The sequence below is a fragment of the Cyprinodon variegatus genome, unplaced genomic scaffold, assembly GCF_000732505.1.
Source record: "Cyprinodon variegatus isolate N-32 unplaced genomic scaffold, C_variegatus-1.0 Scaffold158, whole genome shotgun sequence".
NCBI lineage: Eukaryota > Metazoa > Chordata > Actinopteri > Cyprinodontiformes > Cyprinodontidae > Cyprinodon > Cyprinodon variegatus.
In genome coordinates this window covers 96,910-115,110 of record NW_015150611.1, presented here as the reverse complement: position 1 = coordinate 115,110, position 18,201 = coordinate 96,910, and the positions used below count along the sequence as shown (strand labels likewise).

The following is an 18,201-nucleotide window of genomic DNA, read 5'->3' as shown; positions in this document are numbered from 1 at the left end:
CATTTAGCAAATTTCAGACAAAGTGAACCCAAAAGTTCTAAAGGACTTAGATTTTGACTCCCAATTAACGATTTTTTTTTTCTTTCTGATGTGTGGAGGTTATTTGATGCTCTTTTATGGTTTCCTCAGATGCTCAAAACAGCTCCATAAACAGATGCTTATTGCCTTTTTTCTATAAGCAAAAAGACGCCCAGACTAATAAAGACTAGTTTAGTTATTTTCTGTTCGTCGTCTTTTATATTGAGTCCATAGTAAAGGGTGAGAAGACATAGCAGCTATGCTCAGGGCATGCAGAATATGATGGGGCACCATGGGAGGCCACGTCTGTCATGCTGAACCTGACTCCAGGACTTAGTTGACAGGTGCTGTGGTGCAACTACGAAGTCCGTCTGGTCTGGAGAAGGGTGCAGGGAGTGCAACGGTCTGCGTAATGACTGCTTTATGTCTGTTCCAATCTTCCAAGAAAAAAAAAGAATGATGGATAGATGTTCTCTCTAAGAAAAAGCAAATGTTATGTTTGGAGAGGTCTGATTGGAGATTTGCTTAACGTAATGATATTTTTTAATCAGTGATGCACCCTTATTGGTACTTTATCCATTTCTTATTGTTTTCCTAAGTTTGACCTTTTGATTTGAATTTTCTTGCATGTATAGAAACTTGTTTGTGTAAGGTGTATTTAAGAAATCGATGCAACCAGCACTAATCCAAAAAAAACATTTTTGAGGTTGTAGGTTATATCCCCTGAATGGTTGTTTGTCCTGTTTGTCTCTGTGTTGCCCTGCGATGGACTGACGACCTGTCCAGGGTGTACGCCGCCTCTCGCCTGTAGACAGCTGGGGATAAGCACCAGTAACCCCGCTTGGGATAAGCATGATGGAAAATGGATGTATGGATAGTTTATATCCCGTAAAAAGGAAATTAATTAAAGGGTCATTTCCATTTATTCAAATGCATGTTTTTACTAAAGTTAGATCAAACTGCATCACACACACGGATGCTGAGAAAGTCTGTGTTTTAGGTTTTTTTGTACTCAATGAACAGAGGGGAAAAACATCTGCTCATTGCTCTTGTACCTATTAGACTTTACTGTTACTTGTCATTTAATAAATTGGCTGATCTTAATTGTTGGCAGGGCTGGGCGATAATTCAATAACAATATATATCGATCGATAGACGTGTGGCGCAATAGAAAAAAAGAGAGTCGATAAAAGTTCGATAAAAAAGAAACGCCGTTTTCCTTCCTTCTCATTGTAGCCTAGCATGTAGGTTCATGCTAGTCACTGCTTCCTCCCAACCAATCACAATCGCGGACCCAGGCACGCCGTCACAAAGCGCCGCCCTCTCAAACCACAACACAGAGCACATTTATTTGTTATATTTATTTTGGTCACTTTTCTGGTCACTTTAGTTTATTCTTTGTCAGTATTTAATAACATAACTCAGGTCTCTTAAGTTATTTTTCTTTAAAACAGTTCTGTTATGGTTAAAAAAGTTGGTTAAATAAAGATTTAATTTATTAATTAATTAATCTGTGTTTGTATTCTTTATTAAAAATTAAATCATTTAGCAATATTATAAAAAGTCCAGGCAGAGCTGCACATAAAATATGTTTTCAAATCTTTTCAATAATTATCGATATCGATCAATATGCATTTTTTTTTAATCGATAAGCTTTTTTTCTATATCGCCCAGCCCTAATTGTTGGTCAACTGCATCACTTATTATAGACTTTGGAAGGCTTAAAATCTTAATTACTGCACTCATGTTTTTTATGCGGTCCGGGAAAAGGATGGATTATTATAAAGTAATTTACAGCTTTAGAAAATTTGTGGGGTAAAAATAAATACAGAAAAACTATCTGAATTTCTTTAATTTTGTTTCTATCCCAGTCTAAAACAGTTTAATCTATTCATTGACCCATCTATCTCCCAATTCATCCATACTCTGGACAGTATTAAAAATATATATATATCGACTAAATGTGATCAAAATCTCTATACTTTGATCTGGACAATTAGAGAAACTTAATTAGGTTATTGACCTGAGCTTTACTGCATGAGTTCTTTACCAAGCTTACTGTCGTCATTGTTGTGGTGAGAACGCTCAATGAACAGGTACAAACTGGGAAATATAGTTATAAAGAAGGTTGCAAAACCAATACAAAGAAAGGGGGAAAACAGACAATTATTCTGACTTTGCCAAGCAGCCCACTGAACTTACCTTCACCCCGACTCAGGATTTCATTAACACAGTGCCAGACTGGTGTCCGTGTCGAGCTTAAATTTCAGCTCCACTCATAAACAGCCTGCTATATTAACTTGTTTAGTGACAGCTGCCTGTGGTCTGCATCATGCCTTTGTGTAAGTGTTTGTCCGTCTATGTGCTGGTAAATCTGCTTAGTTGACTGCCTTAATTACTCGATTTTTACCCAAACCAAAATCCTCTGTATTCTTTATTAATAAGCTGATCTCTTTTACCCTTACACAACTGAATCTCATCTCTGAAAGGCACAGGTCAGCTCCCCTTAAAGTTTTACTAGAAAGCTGCTCTGCTTAAGAAAGTCCTAACATTTGTCTATTGAGGCTTTTTTTTTGTCATTTCCTGTAAGTTCAAGTTTCAATCACTGAGTACCCAACTTAATACTCTTTAAACATTCCTGTTAATAATTCTTTACAAATGAATGGGTGATAAAAAAGAGGGTAGAGAATGGAGCCAAGGACAGGCAGCAGGGTATCTTCTTTTAGGATTTTTAACATTGCTGAGATCAGATTAGCTGGGGCGCTTTTTGAATGTCCAGCTAAAGCGTTTCTAACATGTAACATTGTTGGCAATACTGCTACTGTATACTGTAAATGTAGGCAGCTGATGCACAGCAATGCGTGACAATAAGGCACCCATACCCTTTGTAGGCTATGAGAGGCGCTTGTTCCTTGGTAAAATCATAAGATGGTAACAGGAGATATGAGCTATACTGGTTTGAGATATATATTTTTTTATGTGGAATGTCCTCTGCCTAATCCTCTGTTGACAGATAGGGTTATACAGCATCAGATGCACTTTCTCATTCTCCAGCCATCACACAGTCATGCAGTAAAAATGGATGATAGATTTATTGCACGGTTTCCGCTCTAACAGTATATTCTTACTAAATTATCTGTTTATTAATCCTCTGTCCTTAGATCAGGGTAACAACTAGACCACTGACACTTCTTGAATCACATCTACCTATTTTAAAGCTCTTCCTCTGGATTGTTGCGAATACTTCCTTTTAACCCCAGTTTCTAATTGCATTCCACCCCACGGGGCAAAGCTTCTCCCAAGTATTTCGCTCACACACACGTTTTTCCTTTCCAGTTTAGAGTTACACGCTTTTCTGGTCCTGATAACTGCATCACATATGTGGTGGGCTCAGAGCATTTAAGAGTAAGCATGTGGGTGTTTGAGCACTGTTGACTCTGGTTGTTATGGCAGCTTAACTGAGGGGAAGTCCAGAAAGTCTGCAGTGAGATGTTATTGCAGGGTCTGCACAGCTGGGTGACCAAACTGGCTGACTAAACAGTAAGGTCAACACTTCAGTTCGTTTTGGTGACAGGTTTACCCCTGTTCAAATGTCTGACTAAATACTATGATAAAATGGTATTCACTTCCACTAGTCCAGCCATGCAGATTCTAAAAATGACTGCATTTAAAGCGGGAATATTTTTGAATTAATTAAATGAAAAAGACTCTTGATTGAATTAGTTTTATCCCTAAGCTCTTTATTATTTAATTTGTAGTTTGCAGAATAGAATGGAAATTGTTTAGGTTATAAAGCTAAATATGTAATGCAAAATATTTATTTCTGATACTTCTTACATACTATTTAAATAGATGTACATTACCAAAGAAATAATGACAAACATATTCATTCATTTGTAGCATGTGTCATACTATTTTTATATAGCCATAAACATTAGCCAAAAGTCTATCTGAATACATATGTGGCTTTTTAATGTAAATAGAATTGTTTGAGTACCATCAATAATTTTACCTTAAATGTTTTATTTGATTATATCAGTCAAAAAATGTTTATGCTATTTGCATACAAAAGCTACACCTTTATTATTATTATTATTTTGTGCGTCATCTTTTGTTTCGAGTCCATAGAAATGGTGGGAAGACATAGCAGCTGTGCTAAAACCATGTGGAATAAGATGGGGGTGTTTGCAGCTACTCTAATAAAACACTATCAATTATGCACCACTTTCCTATAAGCTCATCTGGTTTAAATTATAATTATAGTATATAATAGTATAAATATCCCTGCTTTTATACAGCTAATTCAACTAATGAGAACCCCCCCCCCCCCTTTTTGTGGAGCTTGCTAAATTGAGATCGGTGGGTATATGAGTGACTGTTGTCAAAACTGACCATTAACACATGGTTTCTTTGTCGTGCCGACTTGTGGTCACGTAGTTTGTCTTTGCTGCTGCTTTAGGTTTGTCCTTCTGCACACCACTCGCCAGCTACACAACTGTTAATTTGTCACACTTGTAGCGGACGTGTCTAACATTAAACCGTGGAACAGAGAGAACAGGCTGAGCCACTTTCTTGTTATGTGTTGAGATATTGTTTTATCCTCGCTCACTACTAGACAATGAAAATATTTGTGGGCTTCTATTGCTGTGAAATTAATGCTAAGGTAGATCACATACCATTCACTTAGTCAGGGTTTTTGTCTTTTTTTTTGTTGTTCAACAGATTATCTTTGAAAGTTTAATCCAACTGATTCCATCCTGAAAAGGCATTGCATAATATTTATATTAACCTCATTGTTTATGGTCAGTTAGTTTCACTCAGGCCTCAAATATGCCATACCTGTACGCTCAAGTAATTTAGCTCAACATGAATTTGGGTAAATAATTTAAATGAGAAACAACTTGATATTATATAAATGTGCGTGAAAGTGTGAGAAATAACTTAGACAGGGCTACAAAGCCAACCCTAAGTCTAGGGGAACTTCCTTAACCACAAATAGAAAAAATGTGGAACAGTGACAAACCGTCCTTTGAATGTCTGGCATACCAGTATTTCTTAATATAAACCCAAGCAGTATGGTACTTTAGGCTTCTAGTTTTGTCCAATATAAGGAAATATTCTTGGACTTCTGAGTCAAAAGTGGTTTATTCTTTTAGAAAGTGTTTGCCTCATTACATCTGGTGAAAACTAGCACATGTTGAAACAGGAATATCCTACCAAGAGTCAAACGTAGAGGTGGTTTTGATATGGGGCTGCTTTGTTGTAAGAGGACCCAGATACTGAGCTGTAATTTATAGAGCCATGAAATCTGCAATATAACAAAAATCCTGTGAGAGAATATTCCATTAACATTTTTTCATTTTCCTTAAGTGAGTTAGAGGACAAGGATTCTGATCACTTCAGGAAGTCATTTTAGGAATGGCTCAGAGTCAGAAAATACCTGATCAATATGGTGTGCCACGACCTTAAAAAAAGGCAGTTTATACTCCAGAGAACTCCAATGTTGCAGAATATAAACATTTCTACAAAAAGAGACGAAAAGAAATCCCTGATAGTAATGTAAACTACTAATTGCTTGTTTGGTGGGAACTGTGGTTGGTGTTAGGGCTGCAACTGATCATTTTGCTAATCGGTTATTTGGATAATTTTTCTATCTGATTAATAATCGCCTAGCAAATGGTTCAAGATTTTTTACAAAATTCAAGTCAGGTGAAACAAAAACTTTCCCAGTTAAAGAGATCTGGAAAGGGCATATTGATGGATGATAAAATATATGTATTTTTTTATCTTAAATGTAAAATTTACAATGTTGGTATAATTACTGCCCTTAGTGGGTCACTATGTCAGCTTAAGGTATGGTTTAGAGTCTCTTTACTCCAGTTAATGATTAATCTATTACTAAATTAGTTGATGATTATTTCAATCAATCATGATCAATAATTTCAGCCCTAATTAGTAGAACCAGTGATTAGGTTTAGGGAACAGTTGAGGTTTACACATTTAGCAAAGCTGGTTTGGAAAACTTCATACCCTTATTTTCCCTTTTTTACTAAAAATCAATTCTTTCTTTTTTTGTCATTGTTGCCATGGCAGCTGAGAATTACCGTCTGGTCCCTCTGCACGAAAGCTGTGTCTTACATCAAGTATCCCAAAGCATGTCAGAAGGGTGAGTATAGGAGTGGTATTATGAATGTTTACAGTATGTACTACTAGAGTACCTGAGGACAGGGTCAGCTGAGTGCCTTGACATACCTCATTAATCACTTTCTGCTCTTTACCTTGTGGTAAAACCCAGGATGTAGCCAAAGTGAGGCCGTCACTGGTGACAGCTGTGCACCCTCTTCAGTAAATGGGGCATGCTTTTCATAACGGGCCTGTCAGCAACTACTGGATATATGATTGTCCTGGTCTCTACTCATTTTCCACATGCAACACTATGCCCCTTTACAATCCGTTTATCTCCAGCACTGTCATATAAACGATTCAGCCACAGGAGTTGCATGCCACAGACTTGACGGTGCCAAGGAATCAAATAATTACATTGCATAACACAGAATTCCATTAAGTTATATATAAAATAAGTTAAAACCATTGTCATATTACCTGTTTTAATTAAATTGAGAAAAAATACTTTAGCACTGTCTTAACTTCAAATAATGTTGTTTTAGCTATGATATTTGAAAATATTAAGCATTTGTATAATTAGATGTACCGGTACTGTGTTTTTTTTTTCTGTAAGCTGCAGTACGATGGAACAAAACTAGTAAACTGTAGCTGTGTTAGTGAATGGTCTTTCTAACATCTTCAGCACAAACATTTTTGGGGGGGGTTGGCTTTAAATCAGAACATTCCAAGGCCCCCTCTCCCTCCTCATGCACTTTTTCACCACATTAAGGTTTAAAAATAATTTTATTTCCAGGCAGGACAGCTATGCTGGTAATGTTTTCACTTTGTGACCTGTGCATTGCAGCTTGGGGTGTGCCTCTGGCTGTGAAACACAGCAGCTCCACAGGCAGCAAAGAGAGTTATAGAATCAAACTTGGTCTTGACCTGCTAAGGTTGGTAGACAGGAACAAAACAGAAACACTCTTGGATATGAGCTGCTGTGAAGGGAAAGATATAATCTCCACTGGAACAAAACAATATAAATTTATCAATAATTTAGTTGGAAACAGTTTAAACAGAAAGGCTCCAGCATCTTGTCTAGCAGCGCCTTAACTGAGAACCACTTGAAAAGAGAGACTTTTGTCATCCCAAAGAAGTCTTTTAAGTGTTTAATGACTTCAGCAAATGTTGAATATTTAATTAAGACTTGGACTAGGCTTTCCTCTATAGATTTAAGACAATAAACCCTATTTGAGCCTATCTGTCCTTGTTGTTTTCAAATCTACAGGTATTGACTTCAGCACAGATGGATCCTACATGGCCTTAGCTGAACGCCGTGATTGTAAAGATTGTATAAGCATATTTGTATGTGATGACTGGCATTTACTCAGGGTAAGTAGGACACAGCTTCTTTATATACTGTAGCTTTTAGTGATTGGATTTAATAGATTTATACAGAACCAAGAATTTATATTCTTAGGCTAAATTACAATGATAGCTGATCCTCAAAACTTACAAAACACATTTGTATTTTTTGTTTTATACCACACAATATTTTGGCTTCCTCTCAAGCTGGACTATTTACTTTCTTTTTAAAATCGAATGTATACTATTATTTAACAGTTGAATATTATAGTTTTTATTATAAAAGAAAAGTCTTGATAAATAAAGTATTCATTTGAGCTGGTGAGTCTAAATGTCTGTGCATTTGTTTGTGTAAATGTTTCCATCTACCCCAACCATGAAGTTGTGTCCCCTGCTTTAATGAGTAGAAACTTGCTCCACTCTTGCATAATGTACACTTTACAACTGTGCTTGAGAAAATGGCCAGAACCAGCAACTACACCTAGATTTAGTCATCAGAGTTAAAATTCATTGAAAGTCCCACCAAGTGTAAACAGGCAAAAGATGGTAAAACAATGTGAAAGGAGTATAATTGTTATTTTTTTTCCTATAAACCTATATAAAAAGGTTGGCAACAATTACTTAAAGTCTTATTAAAAAACAGTGGGATTTTATTTGCATGACAGTACTTAAATCTTTCTAATATTTTTTGACCAGCTTTTTGGATGCTTCCAATGCTCTTCTAGCATTTCTTTGTTAATTAGCTCCTAGTGCTAATCTTTAGCTTCTACCACAGATCATCTATCACATCAGGTTTGGACTCTTAGTTGGCTACTTTAAAATGTCCATTTTACTTAAAATCAGAAAAATCTTTTTGGTAAATAACTATTTCCTTAATGTGCCAAACATGAATATTTTTTACCCTAACTGTATAATTATTAAGCTGTTTAATATTGAAAACAATAAATGACTTATTTCTGGACAGACAATGTTATATGGTATATAGAGGGACACATCAAAATTCACATCCATTAAACATGTCATTTATTTTCCACTTATTTTACAGCATTTTGAGACAGAAACACAAGACCTTGCTGGATTGGAGTGGTCTCCTAATGGCTGTGTGCTGGCAGTGTGGGACAGCTGTCTAGAGGTCTGCATTTTCCTTTGTTGAGTGAATATATAGCAACTGAAACATAGTGACTGTAATGATAGATGAATATAAGCATTGCTTCCTTCTAGAGATGCTCTGATACCTGGTTTACATATCTGTTCCAATTTTAACTAATTAACTGGATCGGATATCTTTGATTTGATATCGGATATCAAATCCAGTGTACTTTACATGGAACTGTTATTTCTTTATTTTTGCTGCTTATTTGCTAATAAATAATATATAGTTTATTTTTATATGTGTTATATTGTTACCTTTTTATACTTTGTTTATGTCAGGGCTAAAGCCTTCCATCATATGGCAAGATATATAAGATGGTTCATTTGTTCCACAGTTGAATGAGATCGGTATCAGATATCGGTCGATAGGCTCAGCTCAGGTATCGGCATCGGATTGGTGAAAACAGGATCGCTGCATCTCTACTTCATTCGGTCTATTTCAACAGTGAAAACTTAGCTAAATGTTTTGTTAATCTGCTGAATGCCCACTTCTCTGTCTACATTTGTGTCGAACAAACATTTATTGAAACAAGAACCTTAACACACATCAGCAAGTTGACTTGCAGACCTTATTCAGCCTGTTTTCAGCTTGGTCAATACTGTGGGCACCTTATTTGTTGAAAAGGAACATAATAGTGTGTTTGAGATGTTAGCAGCTTTTATTGTAGAAAATTAATTACTATGTTTATTTAAAAATTGATATTTGATCAAATACTCAAATGTATCAGTCAATGGCAGCTATAGTGGTGATGCTGTAAGTATGTTATTAAAATCCGTGGCCAGTACAATTCACTGTGTGATGACTCACTAAACATCGATTTTCATTTTTAAATATTCTCAAATGTTAAGGAATCAACTGATACGTCAGGAGGTTTAATGTGCAGCCATTTCTTTCTTTGCAAATGTTGAAACAGGCTAAGGTTGCAACAAATGATTGTCTAATCAATTTAAATATATATATATATTTTTTTAGCTAACTGATTAATTCAAATATTTTTTGTTAATCTTAAATGTGAAATGTATGTATTTTCTGTGAAATTGAGGTTTAATAACAGTTCTCTATATTTCAGTTAAAGATTATTTGATCACTTAATTAACAATTATTTCAATAATACATTAAACCCTATTAATCTAATTGTTTTAGCCCTAAAAGAGTAAAAAAATACTTCAAATGTGACCTTAAGCCTTATCTGTAGAAAGAGGTACTTTTTGAAGTAACTATATTTAATAAACATGTTTCTTTTCTGCAGTATAAGGTCTTGCTATATTCCTTGGATGGCCGATTGCTGTCGACCTACAGTGCCTATGAGTGGTCCCTGGGTGTGAAGTCCGTGTCCTGGAGCCCCAGCAGCCAGTTCTTGGCCATTGGCAGTTATGATGAGAAAGTATAGACAATTTTTTTTTAGGAAGTCTTTGATTTTTTATGTGCACCAATTTCCATATCTGTAGATTTTGAGAGACTCTATTTTTATTTGTCAGGTGCGCATCCTCAATCATATCACCTGGAAGAAAATTGTGCAGTTTGAACACCCAGCAGTCATTGAAAATACAAAAGCGGTGAGTATATTTCAGTTCTCATGATGAACCTAGAATGTATCTTACTCCTTTTTGTATATTGAAACATATTTTTACATCCTGTCTCCTTAGACTGTGTACAAGGAAGTGGAGAAAAGGCCAGCTGAGGTCCGCGATGAGTTCTCGCTACACAATGTAACAATGGACTCCACACTTTTCAGCACTCAGAGCAAATGTAAGTCAAGGAATTGGTTTAAAGGAAAATATTTAAGGTTGCAATCAAGAATCCTGCTTGGGTTGGTTTCCCCCTAAAGTCTGTTTACAAAGTATGTTTTTGCCTCATCCAGATGAGATCTGCTCTCTGCCTGTCCAAATTCCTGCTGTCAAGCCAGACCCAGACAGAGCCAATCCCAAAATAGGTGTGTCTGTTCTGGCGTTCAGCTCAGACAGTCGCTATCTTGCCACCAAAAATGGTAGGTATTGATGCTTTTTTTACATAATGGTGACCCCAGTAAACTGTTAAATCCATTTAGAGCTTCTACATTTATCAGTCCTGTAACCTTTGGTATTTACCAGTTTTTCATCCTTATGATATTTTAAAACAGATACAGACAGAGTGGCTGTGAGGTTTTATAAGCATTTCTGTATCTGCAGACAACATGCCCACTGCTATTTGGGTGTGGGACATGCAGAAGATGAGCCTGGAGGCTGTGCTGGAGCACACATTATCTGTACGCTGTTTTCTGTGGGACCCCTGTCGCCCTCGACTGGCCCTGTGTACCGGAAACAGCAAACTTTATCTATGGTCCCCTGGAGGCTGTGTTTCTGTCCAAGTTCCTGTTGAAGGTATCATGCTTCACCACTTACAATTAGAAATATCAGTTTATCTGTTAAGGCATAAAAAGTTATTGGTTTTAGCTTTGTGCTATTATTAGCATATTGCATGTAGGTTACACCACTTCCTCTAGATGCTGTGGTGGCATGCATGCAATAATAACTCTGCAAATACAATATTCTTTGGTCTTATCTCTTTGATGTCTCATGTCTTTATTCTGCCCTCCACTGAGATAATTTAATTTCTCCTCAAACATCATACAATGTACGTATTTAGTGATCAGTTTGCCCCTTCTTTTTCTTTTTTTTTTTTTACAGGTGATTTCCAAGTCCAGTCCCTAAAGTGGCACTGCAATGGAGACTCTGTGATCCTGCTTGGGAAAGAGCAGCTTTGTTTGTGCTATATGGACACTGAGCAGGAAGAAAAGTTAAACTCGTGATAGTTAGTACAGCTCTAGTTATGTACTTGAAGACCACTGAAAACACTCCTGAAGCATTAGCTTTTCAGCACTGTGAAAAATCGGTTGAGTTTTAGCCTTAAAGCATTTGTGTCCTGAAGTTTCTCTGAAAGTTTGTAGTTAACTCAATAAAGCATTTTTTTAAATCATTTCAATCTGCTCTATTGTTTATTAATTATTACTATACTATGCTGTTCAATACTATAAAAACTATGAAGGGATAAAAAGAAGACAAACCACGTCTTCAAACACCAATGAGGAACAAAAGAAGCTCTCCTTACAAAAACAGGAAGGGCTTTATTTTTTTTTCTTCCACTTTTGATGCTGAGCTGGAAACATTGATCAGAACCTCAAAACATTTTAATTAAGACAATAGTTTTTTAAAAACAAAACACTGCTTCAACTCGCATTCATAAGACATTATGTTGTATTCACTTACATACATTAATTTTAATAAAAAAATGCTGATAAATATTTATTTACAACTACACATATGGTACTGTTTAGCAAACAAAGGTTAGTCGTGCAAACTCGGCGTGCAACAACCATGCACAAGGACAAAAGACTGTGCTGTGAGACACCTGTTTAGCTTTGCTCAAAATGGCCACATTAACTAAAAAAGATTTGGATGAAGGCGAACATGGATCCTCATTCATCCAGGCACATCTGAGGAATTCTCATTTGGAATAAAGTCTGGATTATTTCTATGACTAATTAAGTGAGAACATTATAATATATATACTCCCTGGAACATTTATTTATCTGGGAATACAAAGTACAAATCTAGGTATTTAGGACCTTGTGGAGGGCAACTGATTTCTTTTTGTCCCTGAGCGTTCTTTAGTGCCAATCACTCTGAAACAACATACATCTGACCATGTGAAGTTTTTCTATTGCCCCACAACAAATGCAGATTTGTTTCACTGTCAAACCACCTTCAAGTTTTATCAACTAATCTTAAATTAGTTTTAGATACAAATCTTATTTTTTATGCAATCTACAGATAATTGATTTTTTTAAACAAAATATAGTGGTCATGTGGAAAAGATGTCACTCAAACACATTATCACCAATTAAATGCCAGCCTTTTCCAGCAAATTGCTTCCAGTAAACCACGTTTTCTTTAAAAAAGTGGGACCACGACGTTTGTGGTCTCTGTTTTCTTCTGTCTAGTAGTAGCCATTTCCTGCAGGATCATTTTGTGAGGCGGATCCTTTGAATTATGCTAGATGTTAACAATTATTTAAACTACTCTGCCTAACACAATGACACCAGGTTTTGGTCATTTTGATTTAATTTCCAATTGGTTTGAAAAGAAAAAGGTAAATGATTGAAATACAATAATTGAAGAAAATTCATCTAAAATAATGGGAAACATTTTCATGTATTAAATACCTTTTTCATTGTGAAAGGCATATTTATTTTTAACAGGATTAATCAGTTTGCTTTAAAGGCTGACATTTCTTTTTTCTCTCCAGTTTTTTATTTGTTCTTCTCATTCAAGCACACTATTCTAAATTATGGCAAACTGTCTTTGATAATAACTGTAGGATTAACATTATAAACTAAAAGGTTTTCTTTGGCCTTTTTTAATACCTGAATCAAAAGCATAAGTTGACAAATTGTCTTTCATCACAAAAAGCAAATAGCTAAATAGTTCGTTGTGTAAAGATGGATACAAATTCCTTTTTAATCAAGAAGAATTAATCATATCAATACTAAATTGGCCAAAAACTGCAACTCATCCATAAAGTCCTTCAGACCTATTGCTAAAACATCCTTTAGGAGGTAATATGGCTTACTGGAAGCAAAATATAAAGAAATAAGATCAAAACTCCTGCATAGACCTGGTTACAAATCGCTTCCTCCTACTCCGAAAAATAAATACAATAAATTACAATAAGGTTACACATGTGTTACAAGGCCAAATATGTCATTTCTACTGTGCATTTGTTGTTAATTCCATTTTTAGTCTTCTCTATGTAAACATGTGACATTAGGGTTAAATTCCTCTTATTTATAATAATGCAATAACAAAACCATTCAGTTTCAACTATGTAATAAACCAACTGAAACATTTTGTTTAACATGGCTTCCTGCTGTTGCTTAAGGTTTAAACAAATCTAATCTCTTATCTAAATGCAATCAATCAAAATCAAAATATTGTGTAAGCTTGGAGTTGACTAAATGTAAAGGGAGCGTAGTAGTTTTCTAAGTTATGTTATTTAAAGCATATGCTGTAGAAGGTGGATATGCAAAAGACGTGTGCAGGTTTCTGATGGGAAGCAGAAAACAGGAATCGTTGCAGAGCTTCCTGTGTTTTACCTTCTGCAGGTCGACCACTTGTCTTCAAACCAAATTAATGGACGTTTGGACATGTCATGGGCTCGACTCAAACACAAACACACACTCACAGTCAAGCTGCACATTGTACTGGAGCTTCCCTCAGACAGTACAAGGTAATCAAGATACATACACAGGCTCCTCCCTGGAAATTTTCTAGAAGCCTATTTTGCCTCGCGTCATGGAATAGCCAAGCTTCGCCTCGTTGTTGATGAAAGACATAATACCCAGATAGGTCTCGATGAGGAGGGGTCTTTCCAAGATCAGCACGCCGTTAGCCCGTCCGGGGATGGGGTGCTCCTTATGGGCCTTCTTCACTGCCTGTACCAGCTGGGTTTTGAAGTTGTCCAACTTAGGAAGGGACACAAAGCATTAAAACAGGAACATCACCAAATGTAAACTTTTCTATATACGCTACAGTATATATCCTTATAAAATTTTAAATACAGGAAAGGTTAATAACTTTTATTAAATCCTAATGGCCATATGAGCTCCATTTATTGCAAATACGATTATAGATGCAGAAAATCCCCCTAAGAAGCACTGCTTGCTTCCCAGTAATAAAAGAAAAACAACTTTGAGTTGAGCTGTTTATGCAGATTAAGATTGTATGAATTAGCCCATTGTTAAGGAGAATCACTCCTACCACTGTGTGACCATGGAGCTGCTGTTGCTGCTCCTTCTGCCTCAAACAATTGCTAGATTCTGATGACTGCATGGTGTGTTAGATTACATTTCAGGCTTCCTGTGCTGACATGTTTACTAAAGTGAAAAAGGGGATGTGCTCATTAGAAAAACATTTGTCATCCAACTTGGTGAAATGGATTATACCTGGCAGAGGGAAGCCACTTTCTCATCAGCGTGGGCCATGGGGTGCTCTGTGAAGGTGGAGTAGGGCATGTCTGTGGACCACGGGTTCCAGCGGTTTAAGAACGAAGCCCGAGGACGTTTGTCCCACTGAACACGAATCCCATAGCCCTCTCTTCTACAAAACAAGATCAACATTCATTTCTTACTAAAAATTGCAGCATCTACATGTTCCGTTTCCCCTTTCTCTACAAATACACATTATTTTCTAAAAGCATTTAATGCTTGAGATAATCTGAGCCACAACACTATAAGATAAAAGATTACCAAAACTGTTGATGTTATCAGATTGCATACTTCTGCTTGGAAAACACAGATGTCACTGAGTGTTACTAGAAGGCTTAACACATAGATTATCTAGGACCTAGTGCCTGACATGGCATGGCTACTGTATACTTTTACGGTATTTAAATGTGTGGCTAATAAAAGAAATCTAATACATCATCACACATTTCTAACATTATGTTTCACAGCTCATGTTTAATGCTGCCAACTTGTAGCAGAAACAACCAGAGCAGAAATCCCAGATCTAAACAGATCCTAAAACTAACATCTCAGGCTCATTTTTGTCTTTCCTCCAACATGTTGACAGGTCAGTGTACTGTAATGAGTAATAATAATTTCAGAAGACAAAATATGTTGTTGGGAGTGAGCGACTCATCTAATTCTATGTACAGTAAATAATGTCATGCTGTAAAGATGAATAAAAATGACCTACTTGTTGAGAGATTTTGGTGGGAATTCAAATTCACCCACAGAGATGGTGTCTACGGCGTTCAGAGATATCCTGACCACTTGCTGACACAGCAGATTAATGAAGTCATACTTGCACACCAGCAAAGACCTGCAAACAGAAAATTTTCCGTATCAACACCCTAAAACAGGCATCCCCAAAGTCGGTCCTCGAGGGCCGCTGTCCTGCAGGTTTTAGAGGTTTCTTTGCTCCAGCACAGCTGATTTTAATTGAAAGCTCATTAACAGGCTTTTGCTCATCTGCAATCATCATAATCAGCTGTGCTAAAGCAGGGAAACCTCTAAAACCTGCAGGACATCGGAGCTCGAGGACCGACTTTGGGGATGCCTGCCCTACAACGTCAGGGCTTGGCCATGGGAAGTAGGGGTGCTAGTAGCGAGAGGGAGATTTAAAAGAGTGTATTAAAAATACTTTGCAGAACTGATACATTTCTTATCGTTTTGGGAAATGATTTAGATTTTTTTATTATTATTATTACGTGTATTTGGACTTACATTGTCATAGCAACTGTTCAATATATCTTTTCAATAAGGTTTAAATAGTATAATAATATAATTATTTACTTGTGGTTTGTATAAAAGGATTTAAGAGCTAAGTGTGACATAAACACAGTGACTCAGGTTCATGCTAGCTGACCAAATCTACATTGTTATAGTATTATTGTGAAATTAACTAATAGCACACATATTCACCTGAGAACTGATGATGTCTGTGTGTTACAGACCCTGGTTGTGTGCACTGAAATGTATATGACAATAAAGGAGTGAATCTCAATCTATTTACTCATTTATTTTCAATGGAGCCTAGGCGGAAGTTCAACTGAAGAAACTCATTGCTTTCCTTCATCCACCTGCGACAGCCAATCAGCTTTGAACCACACTTCCACAAAAGCCAATCAGCATCCAAAGTTCATCTTAAGGCCTCCGATACGCCGTCTGCTCCTGTGCGCAGGCGGCGGAAGCGCTGTGACTTCATCCAGATGACACCGTTTTAACCCACCTCCATCCCCTCCTTCACCATCGTAGCTAAAGCTTCATCAGAGTGTCAATTCTCCTTGTCTCATTTCAGTCTCACCAGTCCGGCAGAAGACTGCCATGTTGAGCCTGGTTCTGCCAGAGGTTTCTTCCCAACGGGGAGTTTTTCCTCTCCACTGTCCCTTCATGCTTGCTCATCATGGACAGGTTCTCTCAATCTGTGTTATCCAAACTGGACTTCCATCTTCCAGGTCCCTGAATGAAGCTCTAGTATCAACTCACGCAGTCCTCTGGATCTCCCCATAAGCTCAGCATACCGTCTCGCTAACCAGCAGTCTATGGACTGAACCAACTTCATCTATCTCCACTCCACCACCTGTTTCAGGCCTGGGGGGAAACAGCCCTATTCTTTGCTCCTGTTCATGCATATCTATCAAAATTAACCACTATGTTTTCTGCCGAGGTCTGAGCGCCAAAGACTAAAGTAATTGTATCAATAAATTTCTCCTAATTGTCTTTTCTCTTCATGTGAGTTTTTCAGACTAAATTGTATTTTAAATAGGCCTTTAGGATCACAGGTCTTTGGTTTAAAAAAAAAAAACTAAATTATTTTCACAGCACCCCCTGTTCAAAAGTACTTCCAGTCATACACTACATTCTGGATGGTGTTGCTCTATCTCAGTTTAAAAAATGTATTTACTCACCTGTCAGTGATCAGAACAAGCCTCTCCTTCTCATTGTTCCAATGGTCTACTCTGTAGAACAGACAACATTTTAATTTCTTTTGCACATAAGGATCAGACCATGAGCTGTGACGTGGGGGAACTGCTGATTAATCTGCAACTCCAGTGCTAATAGGAGCTGATTATAATGAGACAGGCCCAGGCAGATGGATACTCACTCCACCAGCAGCCAGACGCTCAGCACCTCCCCGTCCTCTGATGGGAGCGCCACAGTCCGGATGTCATTCACCGCCTGCTCGATGGTACCTGGCTGAGATCAGCATCACATCCACCATCAGCATCACCTCAGAGAAAGCTGCATCTCTCTGTTTGCTTTATTCCTGCGCCGCTTTACGATACAATACGGCTAATTTAATAAGGAATCTATGCCGCTCACCCTGAACACGAAGTAGTCCTTGACTTTAGCTTGCATGGTGGGGTTGTGGACATGGAAAGGCGTGAGCGTCTGTAAGGGGGGGCAGCAGGCCACGGAGGCTGCGTGTCCGAAGCTCCGTCCGTGGGCCTCCGGAGGCGTGAAAGCAACCTCCACCCCCTCCTCTGCCTCTGCGGGGAGGAGAACCGCAGCACCCGGGCTCTCCGGGTCCATGGTGTCGTTCAGCTGAAGCATGGCGGAGGAAACGATGTTCGGGGAGATTTTCTGACAATTAACGTTCAATTTCACTCTGAAGAAGCGGAATCACCCATAGTGAACTAAGAGTGTTTTGATAGTGAGAGGGGGGTGAAACAATGAAGCAGTTGCGACTGGCTTCACTTCCCCTGTTTAATGCCTTCCCCTTAAAGGGAACATCCTTCCAACTCACTTTGAATGCGACTCATCTGATCGATCACTGTAGAAGTGCAATGTTTCATAAAAAACATTACATTATAATTCTGCTGTAACCATTTTATCTTTAAATGTATAATCACATTTATTTCTGACAAACTGGTCCAGATGTTTTCAAACATATTGAGAAAATCATTGTTTAATCAGTTAACACTTAAGATACTTGTTCCAATGTTAATTGAAGCTGTAACCTTGTAATTATGAAATATCAGTAATCAATCTATTCATATTTTTGTGATAATTTATATGT

General features: G+C 37.3%; 2 protein-coding genes across 2 annotated transcripts in view; one reads left to right on the top strand and one right to left on the bottom strand.

Annotated features, from left to right (window-relative positions):
• The window catches only part of wrap73 (WD repeat containing, antisense to TP73), a 16,543-nt gene extending 4,967 nt beyond the window's left edge, over positions 1 to 11,576 (top strand). Inside the window, exons 5-13 of the mRNA XM_015377797.1 lie at positions 6,112 to 6,184; positions 7,412 to 7,515; positions 8,534 to 8,620; positions 9,891 to 10,025; positions 10,120 to 10,197; positions 10,288 to 10,390; positions 10,503 to 10,628; positions 10,810 to 11,001; positions 11,308 to 11,576. Coding sequence (XP_015233283.1) covers positions 6,112 to 6,184; positions 7,412 to 7,515; positions 8,534 to 8,620; positions 9,891 to 10,025; positions 10,120 to 10,197; positions 10,288 to 10,390; positions 10,503 to 10,628; positions 10,810 to 11,001; positions 11,308 to 11,429 — 1,020 coding nt within the window. The 3' untranslated portion in view covers positions 11,430 to 11,576. The remainder of the gene's footprint in view (positions 1 to 6,111; positions 6,185 to 7,411; positions 7,516 to 8,533; positions 8,621 to 9,890; positions 10,026 to 10,119; positions 10,198 to 10,287; positions 10,391 to 10,502; positions 10,629 to 10,809; positions 11,002 to 11,307) is intronic.
• Positions 11,577 to 11,744: 168 nt separating this feature from the next.
• tprg1l (tumor protein p63 regulated 1-like) lies at positions 11,745 to 17,894 on the bottom strand. Its single transcript, XM_015377715.1, has 6 exons — positions 17,505 to 17,894; positions 17,287 to 17,378; positions 17,090 to 17,140; positions 15,376 to 15,501; positions 14,622 to 14,775; positions 11,745 to 14,141 (listed from the first exon to the last, which is right to left on the bottom strand). The coding sequence occupies exons 1-6, from the start codon at positions 17,733 to 17,735 to the stop codon at positions 13,947 to 13,949; spliced, it is 849 nt and encodes a 282-aa protein (XP_015233201.1). The 5' UTR covers positions 17,736 to 17,894; the 3' UTR covers positions 11,745 to 13,946.
• Between the last annotated feature and the right edge of the window lie 307 nt (positions 17,895 to 18,201).

Excerpts from the sequence above, each read along its gene's own strand:
- tprg1l (XM_015377715.1), bottom strand. The coding sequence starts at position 17,735 with ATGCTTCAGCTGAACGACACCATGGACCCGGAGAGCCCGGGTGCTGCG. Across the intron at positions 17,379-17,504 it reads AGGACTACTTCGTGTTCAGG|CCAGGTACCATCGAGCAGGC; the intron begins GTGAGCGGCATA and ends TGCTGATCTCAG. Across the intron at positions 15,502-17,089 it reads CTTGTTCTGATCACTGACAG|GTCTTTGCTGGTGTGCAAGT; the intron begins GTGAGTAAATAC and ends TTCTGTTTGCAG.